The sequence below is a fragment of the Ruditapes philippinarum genome, unplaced genomic scaffold, assembly GCF_026571515.1.
Source record: "Ruditapes philippinarum isolate M1 unplaced genomic scaffold, ASM2657151v2 ctg4923_1_1_1_1, whole genome shotgun sequence".
NCBI classification, from domain to species: domain Eukaryota; kingdom Metazoa; phylum Mollusca; class Bivalvia; order Venerida; family Veneridae; genus Ruditapes; species Ruditapes philippinarum.
The window spans coordinates 35,802-49,815 of NW_026856337.1; the positions used below are offsets into that span (position 1 = coordinate 35,802).

The following is a 14,014-nucleotide window of genomic DNA, read 5'->3' on the forward strand; positions in this document are numbered from 1 at the left end:
AGCTCGATAATATGCGAAAATAGACGCTGACAATTTGGGTATTAATTTTTGTAATAATTCAAAGTGTTGGTCTTTTGATCGCGACATTTTCCAAACGACAATTCAATATTTCGTTTAGTATTGGCGAGCGTTGCTTCACAATGTAGAGAGTCGTTTTACGTTTTTGCGATATTACTTTAGCGTATACACATGTGAGTTGTTTATCTTGCTACAAACACGACAAAACCACATTTTTAGATGTACCACGAAAAGTTGCGACCTCCGTTAGTTATGATTTGCACATGGCTTATTTCTCAACGTTAAATAAAAAGTAGCAGCTTACTAAATTCGAATTAAGACGATTGTTGTGTGATATAAAGTTATGTTATGATTTTTGCATGAGAAGTATTCAGTGTACCACATTTGAACGTTTTTTTTTTACGGTGGCACAAAGATGGCATGTGTGTGTTTTTATTTTTTCTCCCCCTGCACTCGAGGCCCCGGAACCTAAGTCGTCGGCCCCCCCCAGATCCCCCTGTCGTGGCCCAAAGTTTTTTAGCCCCCAAACAGATAACACCCCCCCTTTATAAAAATTTTCCTCATTAAAAAATGACATGTGGGTATAGTAATAAGGAAGGCCCCCCCCCAAATTCCCCCAAACCTTTTAAAATCCCCCCTTTTACCCCCTTTAAATTTCCGGTCAATAAAATTTTTCCCTTTAGCCCCCCCTCCCAAAAAAATAAGTTCATCCCACTGGTAAGGTGCAATTTATCTTTCTTGGTTTATAAAACCCACTTTTCCCCCTTTTAAAATTTTTTCATCAGACATTGGGTTTTACCTTTTTAGGGGTATCTTTCTTTTCCTTTGGGGAATGTCCCTTCCCAAATTTAAAAAAAACCCAGGGGCTTTATTCCCCTTTGAACGTTTTTCGTAAAAACAAGGTTAACAGGCCGTAGTTTGTACAAAATGACCCCTTTCGGTCACAAATAGTCCCAACAAAGGGGTTTAGTCAAAATTATTGGCTTTATGGGGGCCCTTTGGGGGGGGGGACTTTCTAATATGAAACCTAAAAGACAAAAATCCCCCTGAATATCTTTTAGTATTTAAAAATTAAAGTTGCATGTAAAAATAAATTGTTATAAATATTTGTTTCTGGGTTTGGGTTTAATTTTTCTCGGGGCCGATGACTTTTTACTCGTTAGGTACCACCCACTTTGTAACTCTTCGGGCCCCCCGACATAGTTCTCGTGGCCCCCGACTAAAATCACTCGTTTCCCCCGGGCATAGTAATTTCGTGGCCCCCGGAAATTAGCTACTCGCGGAACGACTTATTAAAATCTGGACGACATGTATCTCGGCGCACGAGATAAAAAAAAAACACACACACATGTCACATTTGTGCCACCGTAGATTGTATCCTCTAGTGTAAAATGTATTCATTTAGACAACAAAATGTATACAATTATATAAGTAAAATGTATAATGCATAAACTTACCAAATTAAATGCATACAAATTGAATAAATGCATTTAATAGGTGTTAACATGAAAGCATATAAAGTGTCTACACAAAGTTATTAATTCATTAAAAACCCGTAAATTGAGATTTCATTTTATTTAACTTGTTTATTTTACAGGTCTTGGTTTCGCAGCACAGATTATATTGTTGTATACGACCATTTATTACATTGTCGTCGTTGCCTGGGCTTTATATTATATAGCAGTGTCCTTCACCTCACAGTTGCCATGGGCTACGTGTGGAAATTATTGGAACACAGAAAGGTAGTATCAAAATCCTATTGTGTCTATCTCATATAAATATTAAAGCCGTAATTATACTTGGTTGGTGCTTACCATCATCCCTCGGGTTAATAAGGTCTTCCTGTCTTGAACCCTTTTTTACAATTTAAATATTAAAAGTGGTTCTTCTGAAACAACTAATAATGGGGAAATAGCCAAACAAATTTTCCCAAGAGTTATTGCATACAATGTAACAAAATTTTTTATGGTTTTCCTTGTATTTTTCAAGGATTTAAAAAGGAAAATTTCAGCACTGGACATTTTAATAAGGAAGGGGATTTGTTGATATATGTCTTGAAATACATGATAAAATTTTTTAAGCAAATTTTTCCCCCAAAATCGAAATTTTTTTTTTAAACGTTTTTTTGATAAATGGTTTTTTTGTTTTCCCCGTACTAAAAAATGTAATGAAAAATGTTTCAAAGTATACTCCTATGTTTAAAACTATCTTTAAATGTTCTGAAGCTTAGTGAAATAACGAATAGTAGAGAGACGAATATTCTCACTTACTTTTTGTTTTCATTGACATAAGATACGATATTGTATGTTACAGTTGTTATGTGTCACATTTTTATTGCCATAAGATACGATATTGTATGTTACAGTTGTTATGTGTCACATTTTTATTGACATAAGGTACGATATTGTATGTTACAGATGTTATGTGTCACATTTTTATTGACATAAGATACGACATTGTATGTAACAGATGTTATGTTTCAGGTTTATATTGACATAAGATACGATATTGTATCTTACAGATGTTATGTTTCAGGTTTATATTGACATAAGATACGATATTGTATGTAACAGATGTTATGTTTCAGGTTTATATTGACATAAGATACGATGTTGTATATTACGGATGTTATGTTTCAGGTTTATATTGACCTAAGGTACGATATTGTATGTAACATATGTTATGTTTCAGGTTTATTTTGACATAAGATACGATATTGTATGTTACAGATGTTATGTGTCAGGTTTTTATTGACATAAGATACGATGTTGTATATTACAGATGTTATGTGTCAGGTTTTTATTGACATAAGATACGATGTTGTATATTACGGATGTTATGTTTCAGGTTTTTATTGACATAAGGTACGATATTGTATGTTACATATGTTATGTGTCAGGTTTTTATTGACATAAGATACGATATTGTGTTTTATAGATGTTATTTGTCTGGTTTTTATTGACATAATATATTATATTGTATGTAACTGATGTTATGTGCCAGGTTTTTATTGGCATAAGATACGATATTATATTTTAAAGGTGTTATATGTTCGGTTTTAATTGAATAAGATACGATATTACATATGTTACAGATGTTGTGCGTCAGGTTTTTATTGACATAATATACAATATTTATGTAACCGTTGTTATGTGTCAGGTTTTTTTGACAAAAAAATTATATTTGTAAAATTACAATTTTTAAAGTGTTCAAAAGTTTTTTTTGAATTAATACGATATTGTAATTTCAGATTTAGTTTTCAGGTATGTCTCTAGAGAGGAACTAAATTATGGCCCAATTTTGACCCTCAAAGCTTACAAAAAGTGACGGAAACTTTCACCAAAAAAATAAAACATCAGCACATCGGGAAAGTTTTTAGTGTGAATATATTAAATTAAAAGTAACCTCCAGTAAAAGCCCTTTGTAGATTATTGGGAAATACGTTTTCTTATAAAATAACAACTTTTTGAAAAAACGAATTTTAAAAAATGCCCTTTTAAGAATAATTTATAAAATGCCTTTAATATTTTAAAAAAAGGAAAAAATGGTTCCCTTACATTAATAATAAAATTTTAAAAATTTCCCGTAACAAAAATTTTTTTTTGGTTTTTGATCATAAATATGGGGCTCAAATGAAGATTTATCAATATTGTATGATCCAAAAAGCATTATATTTAAAGATATTGCCGAATTTAACATTTCATGTTAATGAAGGGAGGTAATAAAAATATTTTCTATAAAGTTTAAGTCAAGTTTTACTATAAGAAATGAATGAATATATTTTGATGAATACATATAATATGCACAAATATTTGCAATACAATGTACATATTTTACATAGTCTTCGATGTTTGAAAATTGTTTTATTTGCATAATTATGTACATACATTGTATATATAATTTCACTTAGTTTGGTTTACCACTTTGATCACAACAAACAGAATCTTTAAGGCGTAAAATTTACGTACTTTTTACGTTTAAATAACTTTGATTAAAGTAGTGATTGGAAAGGAAAATGTTATTTCTGTAAACTCGTTTATTAAGTGATTAGATATGTGTATTTTCTTGGCATGTTTTCAGGAGAAAAGTACTGAACATGTCAAGTGGAATACAAGAACCAGGTTCATTAGTTCCAGGACTAGCTGTTGCCCTCCTCGTTGCTTGGATTTTGGTTTATATCTGTATATGTCGAGGTGTAAGGTGGACTGGAAAGGTTTTATTCATTTACTATCATTGTTAATGTATTTTTTCACCTTACTTTTATGTAAGAATGTAATTGTTATACTAAATTCCTCTTTGCGAAAGTGAAGGCTTCTAGAACTGGTAAACAGGCATGACAGCCTGGCAAGAAACGATGTGGTGACTGAACTGTGCTCTGGTGAATTCATGAATTCAAAATGCTTAACTGCCGTGATCACGAGAGTAAACCACAAAAACATCAACACTTTCCGCAGTGAATAAAAATAATGTTTTCGATTAGCTTATAATGATAAAATGCTCTTGATGCCCATTTCTACTTTATCTTACAACCATCTGTTGTCTGATTATATTTATCATATAAACTAATACAGGTATCGGACAAATACATTAAACAATACATGATTTCCTTAGAATTACAAAATGTTAATGTACTTCAATTCTATCTCTCTAACTATTTAAATGCTAGTCTTTTTTCAACAATCATATAAAGTTTTGATAATACTATTACTAGTATCCAAATGATACGTTTCTATTATTTTAACACCTATTGAAAATATGCCCATTGTAGACCATTCCACTTTGCCTTCCTTGAATGTGAACATCGACCTCATGATGATATAACAGAGAACATCGAGAACATATTTGTTGTATTTCACTGCCTGGCGTGAATGCATATACATTTTGTTTATTAGTTACCTACAATATAGACGCCATTTAATTTTTAGTTTTATCAATATGTTTTCATTGTATGTTTTTCTATAAGTTACAGGATTATATATCGAGAACCATTTAATTGTTATAGATTGTGTATATCACCGCCATTGCCCCATACATTCTGCTTACGATTATCTTCATCCGGGGAGTTACATTAAAGGGAGCAGGGACTGGTCTAATATATTACCTTAAACCAGATTTTAGTCGTCTCGCTGATGGTCAGGTATGGATGGATGGAGGAACACAGGTCATTTACTCGATTGGTGTTGGTCAAGGTTTTATGATAACGCTCGGAAGTTACAATAACTTCAAGACAAATTGCGCGAGGTATTAAATATTTTTTGCAATGATTTAAGGAAAATTTACACAGCATTGCATATACATAATTATTGCTTTTAAAATAATCGAATAAAGAAATAATTAAATATTATAAAATGCACTGAACCGTTTTTTCTGTAACATTCATACCAAACAATTATCAGCGTTAAATTCTTATTGTGTTATAGTGTATGCAACAGTTAGTGACTTGAGCAAAAAAGCCAGGTGCAGCACCTGACTGCCCTTTTCAAATAGCTATCTTATCAACAAATGCCCCTCTGAAAAAGAGGGAAAATGTCGTTTTGCAGCATAATGTATGTCAGTCGGTCTGTCTGTCCATCCATCTCTCATTGTTCAAGATCGGGAACTTAATTTAGAAAACTTGAGCCCATTACCCTAAAACTTGGTTTGGGAAGTAGATGACCCATATTGATTATTCGTGTAATGATATCATTTTAACCTTGACCTTTATAATTATGTTAGTACAGTATTATTCTTTAAATGCTCATATATTAGACAGGCGAATCCCGCCATTTACCAGTTCTTAAATTAAACTAGATTAATCTGTGTTCTTCTTATAAATTTACTTTATTTCAAACTGTATATATACGTATAAAAATAGAGCATGTTACAATTGGGTCAAGGGGTCAAAGTCACAATGACCTTGTATTTCAACACCGTTCACGACCAATATCCTGACAACAAATGGGCCGTTTGCCCTCGTAGTTAACGGAAGGATTGATCTTGGACAGTAGATGACCCCTTTCTGACTTTTGGGTCAAAGGCTCAAAGGTGAAGGTCATATGCCCAAAGTTTTCTTGCAACATGTCATGCAAAATTTCCGGAATGCTGACGAGGGGGATACTCCATGCATGTTTCACAAACATCTTTTGTTTAATTTTGAATTGACTACGTAGTATTCTTTGCTGCCTTATGCCATTGAAAGTATAAACATTTTATGGTCGAGGGATTGCATATCTGTTAGGCAACTGTTGGTGACAATTTGTTTAAAACGTTTTCATTTTATGCTCTTTTAAACAACGAAATATGTTATAGCCTTCTTACGCTTACTTACAAAAACTACAATTAAATTATATATATAGTTGATGTTCATGTATTAAACATAGATGGCTATGAAAACATGTGACGTATTTAAATGATGTGTATAAAACGCATTCTTATTTTTTTATGTTACGTGTTAACGTTTATATTCAACATGTGATCATTAATGGTATTTGAAATAATATATTTGTTTTACTTTTTTTTAGGAATGGACTTGTTATCATATTTATAAATTGTCTAACAAGTCTTTTTGGAGGTCTAGCTGTCTTTTCCATTTTGGGATTTATGTCATATGAAATGGAAATTCCAATCGAAAAAGCTGTTTCACAAGGTATAAAGTATCTTAAACTATAATAAATTACTGTTTATGACATGACTTTTTATAAAGATGATACATGAATACAAGTTAATGTGCAGGGGGAATCAGAATAAGTATTTGGCGATGTACGATTCGCAAACAATCTTTGAACATTTGCAGTTAAAACAAAAATATATAATAATAGATAAATAAATAACATTTGTAAAGAAACCAGGTTATAGAATCTATCCTATCATAACGTTACATTTATTTATCAAAAAACAGTCAAGAAATTTACAATTGATATATTAATCGGCCTGTTTATCTATCTATTTCTGAAGTACAGCATTGATAATATTTTCAGGCCCAGGTTTAGTGTTTCTGGCGTATCCAAAGGCTGTTACACAGATGCCAATGTCTCCTCTATGGTCAGTCTTGTTCTTCCTTACAATACTGTTTGTAGGACTGGACAGTGAGGTAATATACACAATTGATATAAAATTTTAAACGAAGCGGGATAAGAAATATGAAGTGTAGTGTTTTTTATATTTGTAAATAATCTTCTCTTTACTGATATCTTTAATTTTCAAAGTTCTTTTTTATTAAGAAATAGGTTCCACATTTTGATTTAATCTACACCTTTTGTAATTAAGAATGTTCGGAGCTTAGATTTTGAAAATGGTGAATATACAGGTTAACATTTTGCACATAACATCATGTAAAATTATATGTAATTCATCGTAGGTCTACATTAACAAATAAAAACTTTGATTCTATTATTCATTCATATACATGTTTCTGAAGCTAGGATTACATTTATTATATCATAACATATTGTATCTAACAGTTTGCTGGAGTAGAAGCCTTCTTGACACCGATTATGGACAAGTTTCCTAAACTTCTTTATAAACCTAGAAATCGTATGATATTTGTGGGGATATATTGCTTCATATGTTTCCTGCTAGGATTATCTATGGTCACGCAAGTAAGTCATTGTGGTTGTCTTCTATTATTGATACACATGTTGATATCTGTACATATACATATCTGACACGTATTCACTAGGAAAGATCTACAATGTACCATTTACTGAGAAATACAGTAACACTAAAATATCTTGTATGATATAAACATGTCTTGGAGTAATATACAAATGCATTTACAAAACTTGCGAAAAGGAACAACAATTACAACAGAAAAAAATAATATTATGGTTTGGTAGAGATATACATGTGTTTTGATGATAATTTGATGCTATTATTTTTCTTCAGGGCGGGGTTTACCTGTTCCGCCTGATAGATTTCTACTGTGTTAGCGGTCTTGTTCTTCTTGCTATGGTGTTCTTCGAGACTGTTGCAATAGGCTGGGTTTTTGGTATGCCAGTTTTACATATATAGTCTAAATTTTTTTTTGAACCTTTATTTCCTTTTTGCACTATAGTCCAGACCATATTCAACGATAAATATGTCTTTGTATGTTTTATGAATAATTGATGTATACTAAAATATTCAAATCCTCATTAATTGTTTAAAGATAATGCATGTGGTTTTGCTTTTTTTTTTAAAATACTACTTTTAGACATAGCTTTGGGCATGTACTTTAAGTCAAGAGAAAAAGATAGAGTAATCAGATCAAACTAATATGTATATTACGTTGATAATTTTAGCTTTTGTAATATATCAGCTTTTGTAATATATCATCGTGATTTTATACTAAGGAATAAAACGTAAGTCGTCTAGCACGTACAAAACTTATACTGTTTTTTTTCCTTGTATCATAGTTTGGGGACCTTTCCTTGTAAATGTGTCAGATTTAAATCGTATACATATACATGCACAGTGCGTTAACTGGAGTGCAGGTATTAGTTACCCGCACTCCAGAGCAGGCCCATTGATTGGCTCATTTTTGCTGGGGTTTACTTATTGTGACGACATAGAAAGGGAAAGCGACAGAAATATCATATTCAAATGCTCGTTCATTGGTTTCTTTTTTCTGGGGTTTCATTTTGTGACAACAGGGAACGTGTTTTTATGTTTGACTATGATACAAAAGAGAAAGAACATCAAAACACCCGGCAATCTGATTAATACTCGGGGGCTACGCCCCCTCGTACAAATCAGATAGCCTCCTGTGTTGATGCTCTTTCTATTACATATAAAATCATTTTTAGTTACGAATAACTTGAATGTATTCTTATCTTTACACAATCCCATTGCTAGAACGTTTGTACAAGTTACTGAGTCTGTGTCCTTGAATAATTTTATTAATGAATGGCAAACTAGCTTATACAATAATACTGTGCCATCTGGGTGCAGTCGTAATAAGTTACGATCATATAAAACTAATAAGTTAGAATATAAAAGCTAACAATACTGTAAAATGATATTGCCACCTGCTCATTGGTCAGCTTTTTATAATTTAGATTAGGAGTTGCGCCAATTCGTATTGAGACCGGCTGTTATGAGGGTCTGAGCATAGAAAATGAATTACATATTTGTTCAATTGTAGTGTTTATGATGATTTATGAGTACATTTGTACTGTAGAGCAAAAGCATGATTATTTGTTCTCTGATAAATATACTTACATGTTTTCCAATAAAGATATAAAATACTGTGTCAAAACCTGTAAAAAATATTTTAGATAGACGTCGTTTTAAACTTTGTAAATAAAATATTGCAATAGATGTGGAAAGTTTTAGTACATCCTTTTATCACCTTATAAATTTATCATTTTATGCTCCCCGAAAAATTTCGGGGGAGCATATAGTCGTCGGGTTGTCCGTCCGTCCGTCAGTCCGTCCGTACGTACGTCCCGAATTCGTGTCCGGCCCATAACTTTGTTATTTGAAGTCGGATTTTAAAACTATTTCACAGAAATGATCACCATATTTAGACGACGTGTCGCGCGCAACATTTGGGTCGCTACCTTGAAGGTCAAGGTCACAGCATGACCTTGCAGCAAAATCGTGTCCGGCCCATTACTTTGTTATTTGAAGTCGGATTTTAAAACTTTTTCACAGAAATGATCACCATATTGAGACGACGTGTCGCGCGCAACATTTGGTTCGCTCCCGTGAAGGTCAAGGTGACAGCATGACCTTGCAGCAAAATCGTGTCCGGGTTATAACTTTGTTATTTGAAGTCGGATTTTAAAAATATTTCACAGAAATGATCACCATATTGAGACAACGTGTCGCGCACAACATTTGGGTCGCTACCTTGAAGGTCAAGGTCACAGCATGACCTTGCAGCAAAATTGTGTCCGGCACATAACTTCATTATTTGAAGTCGGATTTTACAACTATTTCACAGAAATGATCACCACAATGAGACATTGTGTCGCGCGCAACATTTGGGTCGCTACCTTGAAGGTCAAGGTCACGGCATGACCTTGCAGCAAAATCGTGTCCGGCCCATAACTTCGTTACTGGAAGTCGGATTTAACAACTATTTCACAGAGATGATCACCATATTGAATCGACGTGTCGCATGCAACATTTGGGTCGCTACCTTGAAGGTCAAGGTCACAGCATGACCTTGCAGCAAAATTGTGTCCGGCACATAACTTCATTATTTGAAGTCGGATTTTACAACTATTTCACAGAAATGATCACCACAATGAGACATTGTGTCGCGCGCAACATTTGGGTCGCTACCTTGAAGGTCAAGGTCACAGCATGACATTGCAGCAAAATCGTGTCCGGCCCATTACTTTGTTATTTGAAGTCGGATTTTAAAACTTTTTCACAGAAATGATCACCATATTGAGACAACGTGTCGCGCGCAACATTTGGTTCGCTCCCGTGAAGGTCAAGGTCACAGCATGACCTTGCAGCAAAATCGTGTCCGGTCCATAACTTTGTTATTTGAAGTCTGATTTTAAAAATATTTCACAGAAATGATCACCATATTGAGACGACGTGTCGCGCGCAACATTTGGGTCGCTACCTTGAAGGTCAAGGTCACAGCATGACCTTGCAGCAAAAGTGTGTCCGGCACATAACATCATTATTTGAAGTCGGATTTTACAACTATTTCACAGAAATGATCACCACAATGAGACATTGTGTCGCGCGCAACATTTGGGTCGCTACCTTGAAGGTCAAGGTCACGGCATGACCTTGCAGCAAAATCGTGTCCGGCCCATAACTTCGTTACTGGAAGTCGGATTTAACAACTATTTCACAGAGATGATCACCATATTGAATCGACGTGTCGCATGCAACATTTGGGTCGCTACCTTGAAGCAAAATCATGTCTGGCGCATAACTTCGTTATCTGAAGTCGGATTTTACAACTATTTCACAAAAATGATCAACATATTGAGACAATGTGTCGTGTACAATATTTGGGTTGTTTTTACACTTTGAACTTTGTCTGTGACATGACTCTGACACAACAAGAGGTATACCTTCCTGTGTCCAAAACCTATTCGGGGAGCATCACCCGGTTCAACCGGCTCTTGTTTTATTATATATGTCAAAAATTTCTTAAATACATGTAATCCGATGTCGTTATTCGTGCTTTTTTTATATACAATTTAACTAAAAATAATTGTTTTATGTCATTCTTGTACAGTATTTTAACACCATGTTTAGTTTAGATAAACTGTTCTGTTAAAATGTAATTTCTCATGGCCATCTCTTAAAATTCCATATGGAATGGCATCGCATCTATTTATTTTGTTGTCAAAGATATATGTATGTTTTTATCATTTATATTCAATGATGAGATGTAAATAAAAATACTACTACTACTTTAAAAATTTATATACTTATCATACTGGAACGGTTAGAATAAAAACGACGATGATATAAAAATTAAAGAATTCTGTCCACGCCGCCCACTATTTCAAGTTTTTAGAAAGAATTAAATTGTTTGATAGATTAATTTTCATGCTTTTTTAATTTGGCATCATACAAAATTAATAGAACATTTCATACCTTTCAGGGGCAGATCGATTTTATGACGCTCTAGAAATGATGATTGGCTATCGATGTGGACCGTGGCTAAAAATATCTTGGAAATTCTTGGCTCCATTAGTAATTAATGTAAGCAACAGGTTTATGATGTTCTCACATGACGTTATCAGCACACATGCATACAAACAAAGATCAATTAACCTTTATAGGCGTTTGTAAGATAAGACCAACGATCATGATCTAAACTAAACTAAACATTGAATGTTCTATGACAAACTGTCGTATGAACACATCTGCGGATGTTTCTTAATTCAAATTTTTACTGTTTCATGTTCTGCTTAAATCGGTGCTGGGGGGGGGGCATGGACGGTAGTTTTCACTTGACAGTGGCTCAGTCAAACCGAGCCTGCAACATTTTCAGTTTTGCTTTGGGCTTTATTTAGAGATACTAATTTTCCCTGTCTTACCAACATTATCAGTTATCGTCGTCACTTCTTCATGACACTATGCTCGGTATCTTAAAAAATATAATTACATTTTATAGAAGACAAAAAAAACCCTGAAATTACAGATCATGAAATGAAGAAACATGTTGTTGAGAGGTTGTTGGTGTTATTTTAAGACATTGCGTATCTTTCTTATGAGTAAAATTCTTAACAGTTGTCTTAGAGTCATATGTAAATTGTACATGTAAATATTGGTATTGTTACATTCACCATTAGTTGTACATTTCAGGGTATATTCTGGTCCCAGTTGGTGCAGTTCAGACCTCTAACATTTGATGATACCTATGAATATCCGACTGGTGCAACAGTTCTTGGTTTTATTTTCACCTTATCATCAATCTCGTGTGTTCCTATAGCAGCAGTTTATTATATCGCTACAGCAAAAGGTTCACTGAAACAGGTTAGTTTTAATGCACTCACAGATAAATAAAAACAAATGTTTGGCAATACTTCTAAACTAAATGAACCATTTTGATTTGAAAATAAACTTGCACGCTAGGTGCAATATCTAAATATTCAAACACATTTTACTTTAAATTTTAGAGACTTCAAAAAGTGACAACTCCATTGCTTAAGAAACACCAGGTAGACCCGAGATGGAAGGAGTCAGATTACAAATGGAAACTGGAAGAATATAAAATGCACGATGTAAATAATCCATTTACTATAGATGATGAGATCAGCAGTACAAGTATGGACTAAGCATTGAGGACTTGGACATATTTTGTTAATAGTGCCTGTCTAAATGACTTGTTTATTCAATGCTGATATTAAGTGTTTCTTCGATAATAAAGGGATGTCGTGGAGATTAACGGATAACACAATTATACCTCACTGCCTGAAGGCATGTCGCACCCATAAATTGGTTGTATATTTGAAAAAAATTGATTATCCTTTTGGCGATTAGACAATAATTGATAATTGCAAAGGTTTAGGATAAAATATAAAAAAAACTGCCTAAAATATAAAAAGATTGCCCTACTCTTTTTGTAATTGAACATTACCGATAATTTCCAAAGGATATTATTAAATATTGATGTGAACCATGGGGTATTAATAACTTAGGCGACGTTTATTATAAACTTGTAAACAAATATGACCAAATGTAATTTCAGTTTTATTTAAACACTCACCGTAAACTGTTGGATGGGCATACTGTCACTTTAAGTAAAGAACTTAGTTAGTAAATATATTAACACAAACACCCCGCGTTTTTTTTATTGCACATCATACTCATAAATGTTATTAAGTCGTGGTTGATATGAAATGTGTCCTATGGACACATTATCTAGTTAACTATATGTGTATATGTCAAGTATATCAATTTTTATAGACTTTTTTCTGTTTTCTATTCTTCTCTGATTTTTCAATATGTAATGATTAAAGCACCTATGCATAGATCCCTGACATGTTCGATTAGATGATACAATAAGATTTTCACCACAACATATTTGTTAACAAAAGAGCACAGGTTAAATCTATTGTTATTCAAATAAAAGGTCAGAGTTGGGATCCATCACTTGAATGTATTTGTCAAATAATCACTCAGCAGAAGAATTTTATGACACATTTTGTTATAATCCTATTTTGTAAGAATACTTGTTTGTGTATATTGTAAACTGTATCATATTTATATAATCCGAGAAATAAAATATAAACTACTATTTGTTATATGACATATATAACGCTACTTCTGTTGTGCAGTTCATTCGACATCTAAATATATAACAACATATACAAATCTGGAAAAAAGTGATCCCTCGGGAGCATTAATCACAACAAAATTACAAGAGAATTGCAGACTCGGTTTGATTGAGCCTGTACACGAGGGATACTGAATAAAAGCAACATCCCTCACGCCCCCTAGCACCGGCTTGAGCGGTAGTCATATCTCAACACTTAATAGTGCTGGCATCAATGATCCCGAAGGACCAGAAAAATATAACAACACTGAAGCGAAGTACGGGGCAACTTTT

The 14,014-nt window shown here is 33.3% G+C and overlaps 1 protein-coding gene across 1 annotated transcript in view; it reads left to right on the top strand.

Annotated features, from left to right (window-relative positions):
• The window catches only part of LOC132746243 (sodium- and chloride-dependent creatine transporter 1-like), a 34,233-nt gene extending 20,531 nt beyond the window's left edge, over positions 1 to 13,702 (top strand). The window contains exons 4-15 of the mRNA XM_060735327.1: positions 1,616 to 1,760; positions 2,748 to 2,756; positions 3,269 to 3,281; positions 4,070 to 4,231; positions 5,021 to 5,259; positions 6,519 to 6,643; positions 6,975 to 7,087; positions 7,458 to 7,595; positions 7,882 to 7,984; positions 11,561 to 11,661; positions 12,268 to 12,438; positions 12,582 to 13,702. Coding sequence (XP_060591310.1) covers positions 1,616 to 1,760; positions 2,748 to 2,756; positions 3,269 to 3,281; positions 4,070 to 4,231; positions 5,021 to 5,259; positions 6,519 to 6,643; positions 6,975 to 7,087; positions 7,458 to 7,595; positions 7,882 to 7,984; positions 11,561 to 11,661; positions 12,268 to 12,438; positions 12,582 to 12,740 — 1,478 coding nt within the window. The 3' untranslated portion in view covers positions 12,741 to 13,702. The remainder of the gene's footprint in view (positions 1 to 1,615; positions 1,761 to 2,747; positions 2,757 to 3,268; positions 3,282 to 4,069; positions 4,232 to 5,020; positions 5,260 to 6,518; positions 6,644 to 6,974; positions 7,088 to 7,457; positions 7,596 to 7,881; positions 7,985 to 11,560; positions 11,662 to 12,267; positions 12,439 to 12,581) is intronic.
• The last annotated feature ends 312 nt before the right edge of the window (positions 13,703 to 14,014 follow it).